This window comes from Lytechinus variegatus, chromosome 1 (assembly GCF_018143015.1).
Source record: "Lytechinus variegatus isolate NC3 chromosome 1, Lvar_3.0, whole genome shotgun sequence".
Lineage (NCBI taxonomy): Eukaryota > Metazoa > Echinodermata > Echinoidea > Temnopleuroida > Toxopneustidae > Lytechinus > Lytechinus variegatus.
The window spans coordinates 40,007,465-40,023,980 of NC_054740.1; the positions used below are offsets into that span (position 1 = coordinate 40,007,465).

At 35.5% G+C, this 16,516-nt stretch overlaps 1 protein-coding gene across 1 annotated transcript in view; it reads left to right on the forward strand.

Annotated features, from left to right (window-relative positions):
* The window catches only part of LOC121430587 (acetylcholinesterase-like), a 30,871-nt gene extending 17,119 nt beyond the window's left edge, over positions 1–13,752 (forward strand). Inside the window, exons 10-11 of the mRNA XM_041627907.1 lie at positions 11,426–11,607; positions 13,527–13,752. Of these exons, the coding sequence (XP_041483841.1) occupies positions 11,426–11,607; positions 13,527–13,624 (280 nt within the window). The 3' untranslated portion in view covers positions 13,625–13,752. The remainder of the gene's footprint in view (positions 1–11,425; positions 11,608–13,526) is intronic.
* Positions 13,753–16,516: the final 2,764 nt, after the last annotated feature.

Consider the following 16,516-nt stretch of genomic DNA (forward strand, 5'->3'; position numbering starts at 1 on the left):
AAGTTATTTTTTCTATTAATCGAACGTAAGATAGATGGCGATATCCATGGTGACTTAGAAATCGTTTTGTATGTATTACGCTTATCTTTTTTTAAGGGTATATGCAGGTCTAATTTCTCATTTATTATATTCATAAAAAGGTTAAAGGACGCATTAACATCTACAGAATTGTATACAACTGACCAGTCGACATTATCCAAAGAAGCACCTAGACTGGCTGTATTTTCGTGCGTAGGTCTACGTCTTCGTTGTTGGGAGTGTATCGGTCTAATTGGTCGTCTTAATGAAAAATGAGTAAGAATCGGGAAATGGTCCGTCATGTCAGAAAGTATTATAAAAGAATCGGGAGGAGGGAGAATGTTGCAGAAAATATTGTCAATAAGTGTAGCAGTTTCATTAACTACACGAGTTGGTTTAGAAATCAGAGGCAAGAAGGAGGCCGAAAAAAAAGTTTCAAGAAAATCTTGAGATATATTGTTGTGTTTCAATAAATCAATGTTAAAATCACCTATAAATATTACATCCTTATTAACGAGAGCTGGATTATTTGTTGTTTGGGAAAGGTAAGTTAGAAAGTCATTTGTATTTGAGTTTGGAGGTCTATAAACTACACCAATAATCATATTTTTACTACCAGGAATATTAATTTCAATAAATAGAGATTCTACAGTGGCGTTCATGGAGTTAAGATAATCACAAACCGTATACTCGTAGTCATGTGAAATATAGAACGCTACCCCACCCCCAGGTCTGTCTTCTCGGTTATTCATTACGAAATCATATCCGTTAAGAGAAAATTGATGGTTAGAATCACACGATATCCATGTCTCAGTAAGGCCAATTAAAGAAAAGGGGCATTTTTTAGAATTTGAAGTGTTATTCAAAAGTAACTGAAGTTCATCAAAATGTTTATTTAAACTTCTTATATTAGCATGCATTATGCTGAATGTATCGTCGTTAAAATTTTTTGTAAGATTATTTACCTGATGTTGCGTAATATACTCAGAAGAAGGATTTTGCAATATGTTATGATCCTGTTCAAAATCGAGATCTAATTCTTCCGAAGCTAAATTTATATTATTAGTAACAAAATTATCATAAAATGAAGGATTCATTGGGTTGTTAAGTACAGTATCCTGAGGTCTCAATTCGCTGAAGAGGTCATCATTATCCAATGATGTAAATGGAAACTGAGGTGTATTGTCTATGCTAAGAAGTCAGTACATATCCGAAAGTGTTGTGTTATGTCCAATAAAGTGTCGGTCAAGGTCATATAAGAGGCAGTAAAGCAAAGTAACAAAGTGAGGGGAGAAGGCAAAGAACACAAAACACATATAGAACATGAAGAAGGACGAGGAGGCGCAACACAAAGGATTCTTACGCAAAAACGAGAACGTAGGGCAAAGACCTCTAAGTGTGAACGATGCAAAGTCAGTGAGAACGGAACGATTATCGAAACAGACATTGGCGGAGGAGATAAAGTGAGCAGCTCCAAAATAAAATAAAATGTAGTGAGATACACCTATAAAATAGTACATTCAAATATCAAGATATAATTTCAAATACGTATAGTGAGTAAAGAATAAAGGAATACGACATACATGGCATGATAATTGAACATATTTGAGCACAAGTCTTCTAATAATCTTTGCATTCTAATAATTGAACAAGAGTACCAATCACCAAATACTCAGAAATTATTTCATAGTTGTGGCAAGAGCGAACAAAAACAAAGTCAATGAGTTGAAAGAAGGGGACATGCCCAACATGTTGAAATGTCAAATGGATAGTAGAAAAGGAAGATTGTCATTTAATGTTAATAAAAGTAATTATTAACAAGAGGCAGACATTTCCTTTTCAAGTATTGTGTAAACAAAATGTGGATTATTCAACTTGTAATCCATAGTAAAACTGACAACAAAAAGTGGTGCAAGCATGCCTGGCATGATCAAGAGCAAGTAAACACAGATTATTTTTTTTTATATATAATTGGGTAATGCTATTGTTACAAAAATATAGAAGTCAAAATTGGCATTAATCGAGACTGAAGACATTGTAGTTCATGATTTGCATAACTCAGACGCTGTTTTATGATCTTGCAAGATACTGAAACATGTGAGGGATATAACATGCATGGCATGATAAATTAACGTAATCAAACAGGTCCTTTATGTATTCTGAGAAACAATCAGGAATACCAAATTCAGAGTAATTATTTTAAAGATGTGGCAAGAGTGAACAAAAAGTTAGGAGTTCACCATGGACCCATTCACGCAGGATCATCCATTGCTACGAGCATTGGCGGCGGAAGCCAATAAATTTAGGGGGTGTCCACCTGAAATTTTGGGATGGACACATGTAAAAAATAGGACAAGCGCCCAAAAAATTTTTGAGAAGCAAAAAAAAAAAAAAAAAAAAAAAAAAAAAAAAAAAAAAAAAAAGGTCATCAACCTAAATTTTAGGGGGGGACAACACACGTGTCAAGGGGGTCCACGTGAATTTAGGGGGGGACGCAGGAAAATAAATTGACAAGCAAAAAAAAAAAAAAAAAAAAAAAAAAAAAAAAAAAAAAAAAAAGGTTATCAAAACAAAATTTAGGGGGGACCGTCCCCCCCATCTGAAATTTAGGGGGGGACACGTCCCCCCCGTCCCCCCCGCTTCCGCCGCCTATGGCTACGAGGGAGGGAGGGGGGGGGGGCGCTGAGACAATGCTAAGCAAAAACAGAAAAAATCCCCCGTGGATGGGACCATGGAGTTATAACAATTGAAGGAGAGGTCATGCCCAGCATGTTCAAACAACAAATGGATAATATTAAAGGAATATTGCCATTGGTGAAACAGCCAATGGAAATTATCACAAAGTGCAGACATTACCATAATCAAGCATTTTTTTAAACAAGGTGTTGATTATTCAATTGGAAAACGATAGTATAATAGACGAATAATGAGGCAGCATGCTTGACATGGTCAAGAGCAAATAACAAAGATCTTTACTCATAAAATTGGGTAATGTTAATGTTACAAGAATAAAAGAGTAAGTCAAGCATGGCATTAATCGAAACTGAAGACATTTGTAGTAAATGATTTGTTTATCTTTGGCGATCTTATATGATCTTGCAAGATACTAAACATGTGAGGAATGGCATGCGAGGCATGATAAGTGAACATAATTGTTTAAGCACCTTTTTGTATTCTGATAAACAATCAGGAATACCAAACACCAAATTCTCAGTAATTATTTTATAGATGTGCATGGCAAGAGCTAACAAAAGGTAAGGACTTAACGAATTGAAAGAAGGGGTCATGTCCGACATGTTCAAATACCAAATAGATAATATAAAAGGAAGATTGCCATTTGGTGAAGCAGCCATTGGAAGTTATCACAAAGGGCAAACAATTACCATAATCAAGCATTTTTTTTAAACAAAGTGTTGATTATTCAATTGGAAATCGATAGTAACATAGACGAATAATGAGGCAGCATGCTTGACATGGTCAAAGCTAATAGCACAGATCTTTACTCATAAAATTGGGTAATGTTAATGTTACAAGTATAAAAGAGTAAGTCAAGCATGGCATTAATCGAAACTGAAGACATTTATAGTAAATGATTTGTTTATCTTTGGCGATCTTATATGATCTTGCAAGATACTAAACATGTGAGGAATGGCATGCGAGGCATGATAAGTGAACATAATTGTTTAAGCACCTTTTTGTATTCTGATAAACAATCAGGAATACCAAACACCAAATTCTCAGTAATTATTTTATAGATGTGCATGGCAAGAGCTAACAAAAGGTAAGGACTTAACGAATTGAAAGAAGGGGTCATGTCCGACATGTTCAAATACCAAATAGATAATATAAAAGGAAGATTGCCATTTGGTGAAGCAGCCATTGGAAGTTATCACAAAGGGCAGACAATTACCATAATCAAGCATTTTTTTTAAACAAAGTGTTGATTATTCAATTGGAAATCGATAGTAACATAGACGAATAATGAGGCAGCATGCTTGACATGGTCAAAGCTAATAGCACAGATCTTTACTCATAAAATTGGGTAATGTTAATGTTACAAGAATAAAAGAGTAAGTCAAGCATGGCATTAATCGAAACTGAAGACATTTATAGTAAATGATTTGCGTATCTTTGGCGCTCTTTTATGATGTTGTAAGATACTGAAACATGTGAGGAATGGCATGCGTGGCATGATAAGTGAACATAATTGTTTAAGCACCTTTTTGTATTCTGATAAACAGTCAGGAATACCAAACACCAAATTCTCAGTAATTATTTTATAGATGTGCATGGCAAGAGCTAACAAAAAGTTAGGACTTAACGAATTGAAAGAAGGGGTCATGTCAACATGTTCAAACACCAAATGGATAATATAAAAGAAAGATTGCCATTTGGTGAAGCCAGCCATTGGAAGTTATTACAAAGGGCAGACATTATATAATCAAGCATTTTTTTTTTAAACAAAGTGTTAATTATTCAATTGGAAATCGATAGTAAAATAGAAGAATAATGAGGCAGCATGCTTGACATGGTCAAGAGCTAATGACACAGATCTTCTCTCAAACAATTGGGTATTGTTAAAGTTACAAGAATAAAGAAGTCAAGTATGACATTAATCGAAACTGAAGACATTTGTAATTAATGATTTGCATATCTTTGGCGCTCTTATATGATCTTGCAAGATACTAAAATATGTGAGGGATATGGCATGCGAGGCATGATAAGTGAATATAATTATTAAGCACAAGTCCTTTTTGTATTCTGACAATCAGGAATACCAAACACCAAATTCTCAGTAATTATTTTATAGGTGCGGCGAGAGCGAACAAAAGGTTGGCAGTGAACGAATTGAAAGAAGGATCATGCCCAAATGTTTAAACACAAATAGATAATTGAAAAAATGCCATTCTGGTAAAACCAGTCATTAGAAGCCAATATCAAAAAAGGGTGGACATTACGATAGAATAAAACAAGATGTCGATTATTCAACTGAGATCTATAGTAGAACAGACAAATAGTGATGCGAGCATGGCCACGGGCTCACAACTAAACACAGATATTTACTTATTCTCTTATTAGGTAATGTAGTTATTGCAAGGGCGAACAAGGAATGTTAAATAATGATGCAAGCATGCTTGGCATGATAAAGAGCTACTGAACACAGGACTTAAACTAATTTTTAAAATTGGGTAAAAATTGGTATTGCATATGAAGGTGAGGGAAAAAAAAGAATTAAGAATTAACGAAACAAAAACAGTGATTTCAAATTACTAAAAGGGCATGCATGATAGAATCAACTTTCAAGAGAAGGTGAAAAATATATGCAATGATACCAAGCTAGGTTTCGGCCACACGAAGAGGAACTTATGTAAATAACTCGAGTAGATCACTAGATATTACAGATAGATGAATAATAGATGCATGAAGATATTCATCCGTTTGAGGCAATGATATTTGAAAGTTCAATAATATGATGCTAAATACTAAAATAAAAGAATGTAAGCATGGTGTGAACAAATTCATTATGTTAATTAGGACAAAATAATAAGGTAGCAATATCAAATTTGTGATACCAGGCAGGATATGATTAGCATAGCGAGAAATGGTCAATAAAAGGGTGTTGAAATAAGATAAGAATTAAAAAGAAAATAAAATAATAAAAACTTAATCAAGCATTGTAATGAGTAATAACAGTTACAAATAACGTTACCATTTAGATAATGATATTGGTGGAAAAAATAAATAAAATGAAATAAAAAAAGGGCATACATGACATGACAGAGGAACATACATGAATTTGTCAATGTTGCTTACCTCTAAATGTACATGTACCAGTCCCATAACTTACTATGGCTATTAGAGCTATGCACAAAATCTAATCTAAATGTAAAAGGGAAAATGAAATAAGTGTTCATGGAGATAATTAACAAAATATATAAAAAAAACAATAAAAATGGCACTAATTTCCTACTGAAAAGGGTCAAACAATTTAGGATCCAGTAATAATGAGAAAATGCTGTTGCATTCACTAGCTACTCAGAATAATGCATGCTTGTATGAAAGTGTACAAAAGCCAGCACATTATTACCTATCCATTTGAGGAATTATTGTAAATTTGTATATAAAAAAAGATAATGCAAAACTAATAAAGAGAATAATGTATGCATGGTATAAGGTGCTTCATAATGTCCGTTTAGACAAAAGATTAAGGTACCAATATATAATTTGTGATGCCGAACAGGATATAATTAGCGATGCAAATAATGGTGAAGAAAAGGGTGTTGTAATGAAAATAAAGATTAAAACAAAATAAATAGCCATGCATTGTAATAGTAATAATAATAATAATTAATAAGCAGTTGCTGTACCATTAAACAACATTACCATTTGGATGATATTGGTGGAAGAAAAAAAAAAAAAATAAATAAATAAATCTGATGAAATAAAGGAAGTATGCATGACATGGCCAGAGGAACATACTAGTATATAAGGTCATCTTCAGGTCAAATCCAAGATGGCCGCCAGATGCCATCTTGAAAAATTGACTTTTGTTCCCCTTGCCCCAAAATGACCAGTAATACCCCTATTTAGGGGTTTTGGGGGGTGTAGAATCCATTTTTGCTTTCTTTTTTGCAATATAATGTCATCTTCAGGTCAAATCCAAGATGGCCGCCATCTTGAAATATCAATTGTTGAACCCTTCGCCCCAAAACATGAATAATAAGTCTATTCATGAGTCATTTGGTATGTTGATTCAATTCATGCAGTTATTTTGCACAAAGGATAATCTTCAGATCAAATCCAAGATGGCCGCCGACCGCCATCTTGAAAAATTACTGTCCGAGGCTTATACGTGTTAGAACTAATGTAAAGGGATTTCAGTAAGAATACTGAATCTTTTTTTAAATAATTCTCAAGTTCAAGGTCAAGATGAAGTTACATCATAGATGTCAGATTTCAACATTTATTGCTCAACTTAGAATGAATCCTCTTTATATAGGTTTGGGCTATGATCCATTTCGAGTGTATTTTTATTTTTTTAAGGTCCATCCATACTACAGTGCGTATAAAAAAAACGGGACAGATTTGAAAAGTCTCTAAAATTTTTGTTTCAAATTACGATCTCTATATTTTGGTGTCAATACGTGCTCTTGAGTCTTATCCTTCAAATGCCATTAAAATAATTTAGTTTCCTTCATGCTTGAGCGAACACGGAATGTTTTTGTCTGGGGTAAAAAAGGAGGCTTGCGCCAAAACGGCATAAAATGATAAATATGGTGGTCGGACTTCTTGCTTATTAGCAGACTTCCTCTTAACCTTTTCATTATCTTTGCCATAATTTTCGAATTATGCGGTCAAAATTCATTTCCAAATCTACTTATTTGCTTGAATAGTTCTGTTGTTGTTCCTTTTTAATCTGTTCTCTTTTAGCTTTGAATATTCCTTCTTTAGGCAAGACGATTTTTAAAACCAAAATATGGGAGAGCGTGTTTTTTTTTCGAATCCTTTCATTATGTGCTACAAAGGTTATGGTGCCTTTGAACAGTGGCATACTGAGGGTGGGGGCTCGGGGTGCTCCCCACAAATAAAAAATATATTACCAAGGAAAAAAGGGGAAAGGGAAATAACAGAAAACATAGAAAGTGAAGTATGATATAATTTTCTGAATATTATGTCAAAATCACAAGATTGGATATTTTAATAAAAAAGTAGAAATTTTTGCTTGCTCGCTTCGCAACTTTTTAATACATTTTACCCAATCTGCCATATCTTGCTCCTTCAAAATTGACTCAATGCACCGTTGCCATTGAAAGACATGAATCCTTTCCTGTTTGTCCTGTCAAGCACATAATTAAACTTGGTGAAGGGTTCAATAACCCCTTGAAAATAGGATTCATGTCTTTTATAGGTACCATAGCATAATTTGTTTCACCAAATAATTATTAAAGGTACCATAACATATTTCGTTTCACATGATAAAAGGATTTGAATAATTATAAATTTTTCCCAATTAACAATGCAAATCTTCTTACTTGGGTTGACGAAAAGTCTCTTCTTTTCTTACTTATGAAGGAAAATTCAAGGGTAAAAGAAGTTAAAATGAAAAACAATATAATTCAGGTAAATAAATAAATTTGTAAATGAAATTTGACAGCATAATTCGAAAATTATGGCAAAGATATGCCTAATGAAAAGATTAAGAGGAACTCTGCTGATTAGCCCAAAGTTTAATCATCAAATTTCTCATTTCTGCCATTTTGGCGCAAGCCTCTTTTTGAACCCCCAACAAAAACTTCCCGTGTTCGCTCAAGCATGAACAAAATTTATTTTTTTAAATTGCATTTCAAAGATAAGATCTTAGAGCATCTATTGACATCAAAATATATATATAATAATTTGAAACAAATTTTTTATAGACTTTTCAAAACTGTCCCTTTTTTATACGCACTGTAGTCTCTAGAGCAAATTTTTACAGATGAAGGAGGATGGCGCTGAGACACGTTTATATAGAGATTCTATCCTAGCCTTCCTCCTAGGCCTTTGGTCTGCCAATTTAGCATTCCGTTTATTTTCTGACGTCTTTACCCCTGTACTTAGTAGCTCTCCATAGAATGGCGACTATCATCTACACCTTCATAAGTGTTAGTGTCTATGCCGGCAAGTTTTATGTCACGTTTGCAGGGGTCTTTATAACGGAGGTGTGATCTACCGATGGGGTGAGACCAATCACACAGCTCACCTTACCTTGGCGAATCCAAGAAGGGATTCGCCAAGGTTTCATGCGGCAAACATGCCCCAACCACCTGAGGTGCCTTTGACTAAGGAGCGAGAATAAGCTTTTCAGCAGGTACGCTGAAGGGCCTCTGTATCTTTCACTTTGTCCTGCCATTTAACGTGCATGATACGTCCGAGGCAGCTGACATGGAAGGTGTTTAGCCACTTTTCTTGGTCGGCGTAAGTTTTCCAGGACTTACTTCCGTGCAGGAGCTTGGCCATGACTGTGACAGATTTTAGATGCTTATATGCTGGTCCTCTGAAAGGGGGCAAGAGACATATAGTCGGTCCAAGGTAGGTGAGGAGTCCACCACAACCAGACAAGTGTGTGCTGTTGATATACACATCTGGAGGACAGTCGGTGTCTTGAGTCTATCAGGATTTCTGACTGTCTCACAGGCTGATGGATGATCCAAACCCTTTACATGCACAGGACAGGCAGCTGTTATGTATATTCCTCTTGAGAGGCAGGGGCGACATCGTTTCTGTAAAACATTTCACGAATGAGAACAATCCTGACCGTGGAACAGTCTTGGGGGAGCCTATCTTCTGCAGGAGGCTAAAGAGTGCACTCCTGCTGACCAAGTCAATGGCTCTTGTCAGGAGGAAAATTCCAATAATAATTATAAAGGAAGTTAATAAGTTAACTAATTTTTTTGACAAAAAAATTAAGGAGAAATCACTTTTTAATTCAAATAATACTTTAAAGTCATTTCACTGGAAAAGTATGGTTGCACAGAAATAAAAAAAGGATCAAAACTCCCGAAATCATAGCCCAAACCTTGAATGGTTTCATTCTAAAGTAAGCGGTTGATGTCGAAATCTATCAACCATCTGACCATCTTAGACATGACTTGACCTCGAACTAAAAATTGAGTGATTAAAAGAAATGAATCATTCTCACTGAAATCCCCTTACATGAGCTCCAATACATAACAACAACCTTATTAGGGAGAGCACTTCTTCAAGGTTCAATAGTCTCGGAAGTAGTTTTTTTTTCTTAATATGGCGTTTAGTGATGGCGTTTAGTGGTCATGTTGGATTATTTTGACCTGGAGATGATCCTATATTGCAAAATTATTAACAGAAATGGAATCAACATACCAAATAACTCACGAAAAGAGGGATTATTCATGATTCTGGGACAAAAACTTGAGAATTAATAAAAGAAATGAGTATTCTTATTGATATCCCTTTACATTAGTTCTAACACGAATAAGCCTCGGAAAGTAATTTTTCAAGATGGCGGGTGGCGGCCATCTTGGATTTGATCTGAAGATTATCCATTATGCAAAATTACAGCATGAATTGAATCAACATACCAAATGACTTACGAATAAAGTTATTATTCATGATTATGGGGCAAAGAGTTCAAAAGTTGATATTTCAAGATGGCGTCATATGGCGGCCATCTTGGATTTGACCTGAAGATAACATTATATTGAAAATAGAAAGCAGAAAGAGATTTTGCACACCCCAAAACCCCTAAACAGAAGTATACTGGTCATTCTTGGGCAAGGGGATCAAAAGTCAATTTTTCAAGATGGAATCTGACGGCCATCTTGGATTTGACCTGAAGATGACCTTATATTGCAAAAATGATTACAGAAATCGGTTCTACACATCTATAGACCCCCAAAACAAATCATTACCTATCATTTTGTGGACAGGGGTTCAAAAGTTAGGTTTTCAAGATGGCATCTAGCTGGCGGCCATTTTGGATTTATGCAAATTAGCAAAATTGCCCAAACGGCAACTTTTGGCAACCAAGCTGAATTTGTTCTAGGACCCCATAGGAACACGAATCAGGAAAAAAACTTCATCGGAAAGAACATTTCTAGGTAGGTGTATTGAGCCCTATGAGACTGTCAAATCGACTATATAGTCCTTAAAAGAATGTAAACAAAAAGGAGTGGAAAGCTTGAGTAGTAGGCAGGGTGAGAGGCCTGTAATTTGAGGCTTGAGTTGGAGAGATGATCGGGCTTGAGTAGAGCGGGGATCGGGGGGGGGGCACTTCCATTGACGAGTGGATACCAAAACGCACCCTAAACAAGTAACACGTATTTGGCGTGTGAAACCATATCCTCAACAAGTATTGGAAACAAAACGATACCCTTGGCAAGTATTCACTGAATTGAACCCCTAAACAAGTGCAGCGATATTTTAATTGTTATGTATACTATGTCATAGACTTCGGTCGTTGGTTTTACCTTTACCTACATCATTGGGTATAGTACGGCCCCACCTAGCTCCCACAAATCGGACTCTAAATACGTAGTGTTGACTGTAGGGGCAAAAACTCCTTTACAAAACACCCGGATAAAACATTTTAGTCTTTTTATACCCTCGCAAATTTGACCTTAAACACGTAGCTTCCCTAGTGAAATAGACATCCTTTTTCATTATTACAGTGTTTTTTACATTCTTATTACGTAATTTATGTGCCCTGTCTTGAAAAATATTTATTTACGGTTTTTTTTTTTTTTTTTTTTTTTTTTGGGGGGGGTCGCGCATATGGTTTCCACTCGTCAATTATTCAAGCCCCCCCCCCGCCTGAGCGGGGAGTAGAGCAGCTCTACAGCTCAAGCCTCTCTCCAACTCAAGCCTCTATTTCTATACAATTTTGTGCCAGAGATCCAAATCTGTCAGAGGTGGGCCTACCCCAAACAAACACCTTGCCGCCCTGGCCGGAATTCAACGCTAGAGGGCTGAGACACAAAGTTTTGTCCCAGGGTTTCAGGAACGGAAGAGCAGCTCGAGCGAGGCAGTGCCATTTCTTGAACTCTTATCTTCCTATGCTTAAAGCATCAACAAGTAAGTGAAGTTTGCAGTTTACAATCTCCTTTCTCCTCATCTTTTTTTATTTTTTTCTTCATCATGGATTCCCGCTTTCTTCTCCTCTATTCTTTCTTTTGTATATTTTTTCTTCTGACTTCCTCTCAGGAGGGGGGGGGGGGGGGGGGGGGGAACGTTCAAATATATTGCTGTACACATGCGTTTGAAGGGATGTTTTTTCAGTTTTTGACGCGGGTCACTCGTTAAAGGTCAAGTCCACCCCAGAAAAATGTTGATTTAAATCAATAGAGAAAATTCAGACAAGCACAATGCTGAAAATTTCATCAAAATCGGATGCAAAATAAGAAAGTTATGACATTTCAAAGTTTCGCTATTTCCAACAACATAGTTATATGAACGAGCCAGTTACATCCAAATGAGAGAGTCGATGATGACACTCACTCAGTATTTTTGTTTTTTATTGTTTGAATTATACAATATTTCAATTGTTTACGAATTTGACGATTAAGACCTCCTTGCCTGAAGCACAAAATGTTAAAATAATGGAATTCCATGTGTTCAGGGAGGAATGAAACATCATTTCACGTGACAATGACGAGAAAATGAAAATATTTCATAAATTACAAAAAAAATAATGAGTGAGTGATGTCATCAACTCTCTCACTTGGATGTAACTGGCACGTTCATATAAATATTTTGTTGAAAATAAGCGAAACTTTAAAATGCCATAACTTTCTTATTTTACATCCGATTTTGACGAAATTTTCAATGTTATGCTTGTTGATTTTTCTCTTTTTATTCAAATCAAGTTTTTGTTGGGGTGGACTTGTCCTTTAAGGGTATAAAAAAACACCGATTTAAAAAAAAGAGGTGGTTTTGAAAAGCTGGTCAATGGTCAATCGCGGGTTCAACCGTATTTAGGGTATTTTTTTCCAAGCTTTTTTTTAAAGACTAGCAAAACGTGTTTAGGATATTCCCCCCCCCCCCAGCTTTTCCCCGGGGTCATATTCTGGCGACAACTTGTTTAGGGGCCAAAATGTGTAAATAAAGACCGCGAAAAACTTGTTTAGGGGGTTATTTTGCACACAGAGAAAAACTAGTTTAGGGGGTATTTGGAAATAATTTGGTCACACGTGTGTAAAGCAATACTGCTCCCCGGCTTCCTTTTCTGTTTTATTCCTTCTTTTGTTAATTATCTTTCTCTTCGTATAAATTTTCCGCATTGTACGGCATATTTACATTACATGCCTTGAATGCACTGAGCGCCGCTGATAGAGTGGTAAATTGCCAATTCGTCCACTGCCATCTCGTCTACTCACCACATGGTCTACCTTCATTTAGTCTAATGTCATTCCGTCCATTAACATTTCGTCTAACAACCATTTTGGTCCATTAACTATTTGGTCCAATCATCACTTCGTCTAATCATCATTTCGTTCATTACCATTTCGTCCCATTGGTCTATACCCTTTTTCTTTTCATTCATTTTGCACAATTGACACTTTAGTTTAATTAGACTAAATGGTATATGGCCTAACGGCTATTGGACCAACGTTATCGGAATGGCGTTAGACTAAATGAAAGTAGACCTATGTGGTGAGTAGAGTAACTGATGATAGACCAAATGGTATAAGACGATTGGTAAGTTGGACGAATTGGCATTAGACGAATAGGAAATAAACCGATAGAGTTGATAACTAAATCTAACGCCGGGGGTGATAATAGTTTCGCTTTGTACCCTTTGACAAAGAGTGCTACATAAATCTAACTATTAATATTGTTATTATCAGTACATTATTCCTTGGATTTCTTTATCATTTCTCCCATAAAACGTTTGTAATTTCCCGTTGTTTTTAAATACCAAAAGAATTATGTGAAACGCAGAAAGCATGATATGATATGTTGTAAAAAATAAAGCATTTCTTTCTTCTTCTCAGCTCCCATGGTAGAACTGGAGCAGCAATGGAGACGTGACTACACTTCGTGGAAGTCTGATTATGGTATATGGAAGAGAAAGTTTGAGGAGAATGTATAAACGGCATAACAGAGGCGTCGATCCTGGGGGGGGGGGGTGGCAGGGGGCGGTCGCCCCACCAACTAAAATATTTGGGGGCAAACATATCGTTTTGCCCCCCAATAATTCCGTAAGTGCAAAAAAAAAGATTGTAATGTTACACAGAAATCAGCAAGCGAAATTGAGATACACAACTCGCATGATTTCTTGAGCAAAACCCATACTTTTCATGATTAAATAGGTGAATAGAATGTCCCGTTTTCAGGTATAGACCTCAAAAGAACTCCAACTTTGATTTGCAATAATCTTTTGTTGGATATATATCTTGTTCATTTATTGAAAACGTCCATTAAACTTTCTTTTTCAGATCGAAATATCAAAATTTTCAGCTCGCGCTTCGCACTCTCATCTATTGTTCTTTTAGATAACTGTCTTCTTTATTAGTACCAAAAATGCTTAGAATATCAAGCTTTCAGGTCAGAATATAACGAAATTTATGCTCGCTCACGGCACTCGCATTATCTGTGTAGTGAGATATGTATCCTTCTCATGAGTTACTTCAAACAGTCCTAAACAGGTACCTTTTTCCTGTTTACAGGACAGTATGCTAAAAAATTTAAGCTCGCGCTTCGCGCTCGCATTTATTTGTTGGTGAGATATGTGTCTCTTTCTGATATATATATATGTATAGGCCTGTGCTTGTGTGTGTGTGTGGGGGGGTTCTTTTATTTTGTGTGGAACGTTGATTCCTGATTTTGCCCCCCCCCCCCCCAATCTGAAAAACGGATCGACGCCCCTGCTGCATAATAGACCTTACGCATTGACATCATTGCGCCGCCATCTTGGAGGCCAAAGCCATTGCCTTGCATGCATTGGCAATGGGCAGCTGACGCGTCTCGGACAACTTCGTTTACGTGAATTCATATATCCTCTGAGCGAGGGCGCTATGCGATTATGACATCACTTGCATAAGGTCTATTTTTTTATTGATTATAGAAATTTAGAATATATTCCACGTAGGTTAAAAATAGAATGTTATGCATAATTTTTTTTACTCTATGCTATGGGGAGGGTATAGAACGTTAAGTGATTGCTTAGTTGATGATCCGATGTGTTTGATTTCGATGAAAAAACCTAGAAAATTGATTTCTATCAGTACATTCCTCTTATCTTCCTTCCTTTTCTCCTCTCTGCCCCTCCCTATTTTCCTCTCTTTCCTCTCCGGCTAAATATAGTTATATGACATATATCTATTTATTTAACATTTCTGATACATTCCAATTTACATCCTGAGCAACTTGAAATAATATATTAATATTTTGAATATGGTTTATAATCAATAATATATGGCGTACTGCATGTGTGGTTACGATTTCATGCTCATGTTTTGTAATTAACCTTCTAATGATATTCTAATATTAAAATTATTTTCTTGTGGTTTTTCTTAATTACGCTGCACCAATTTAATTTGTCTTATTTATTGGATGTTCTGATATGCTGCAATACCATATTTCTTGATAGATGGCGCTATACAAATGCCTGTTTTTATTATCATTATTATCCTATAAAATCACATCTCATTTAAAAACATTACTTTGAATTTGAGAAATATTGCTAATTAATAAATATTACTAATTATATTTACAGAATCACGAAGTTTAACTTGTTGAGTCTTTATTTTGGAAAGCTTTCGCTTGCCACCCGACAGGGATTATTAAACCTTCGTCGTCGATTTTTAATGTAGCTCTTGCTAAGTGCAAGGTCTCTGAATATTTTATTGCTCCGAAAAAAGGAAAATTATCATTCCACTTGATGAAATGTTTCCTGAGAATAGGAGCCCCTCCATTATCGGAAAATATAACAAATTGAAGGAGTTTTGTATGGTAGGCCTATTAATGGCAAAAAAAGTAGTTTTGAATTGGCATTGCATTAAACCCTCCCCCCCCCCCCGAATGAGATGTAAATCTTAGACAATGTTTTTAAATTTTAAATGCTTGTTAAAAGATGTAGTTTGTTGCTGTTTATGTTATTTTGTTTTATATGTAGGTGTATTTTACTGATGCATAATAAAAGAATGTGTTATTATACAGCGATAAGCAGGGCCCTGGCGATGATTTTTTTTTACTGGGGGTGCTGATGTAGATTTAAAAAGCAAAAACAAAATAAAGTTTAAGAAGAATTTCACTAAAACATGAGGTCAATTTGGTCCTGAGAATTTTGTAAAGCAAAAAGCAAAAAATTAAAACAATAATGAAATATAAAAAAAATAAGGTTACACTTCGTAATTCCGAAGGTTCGTAATTCCGAAACACGTAAATTGCCTATGCCTCGATGTTCGTTAATCCGAAAACGTAAAAGGGTTCGTTAATCCGAACATTAATTTTTTTATGGCGTTATTCCTGAGGTGTAATAATCCGAAAACGAAATAAGGTTCGATGTTCCGAAGGTTCGTTAGTCCGAAAACGAGATAAGGTTCGTTGTTCCGAAGTTTCGTTAATCCGAAAACGAATTAAGGTTCGTTGTTCCGAAGGTTCGTTGTCCGAAAACGAAATAAGGTTCGTTAATCATTACATTTTCGGACTAACGAACCTTTGGAATTACGAACCTCATTTCGTTTTCGGATTAACGAATCTTCAGAATTACGAACCTCACTTTTTCCGGACTAACGAACCTCATTTCGTTTTCGGACTTACGAACCTTCGGAATTAGAAACCTTCGGAATAACGAAGCTTCGGAATAACGAATGTATGCGAAAAATACAGGGGTTTGATTTGATTTATTTATTTCCACATTCCAATAAAATCATATACAAGTGATATCATGTTTTTCTTAGCATAACATAAGTAAATGATATAATTAATAACATATACATATATACAATCTAATAATCTAATTAAGATATATTTATACCTG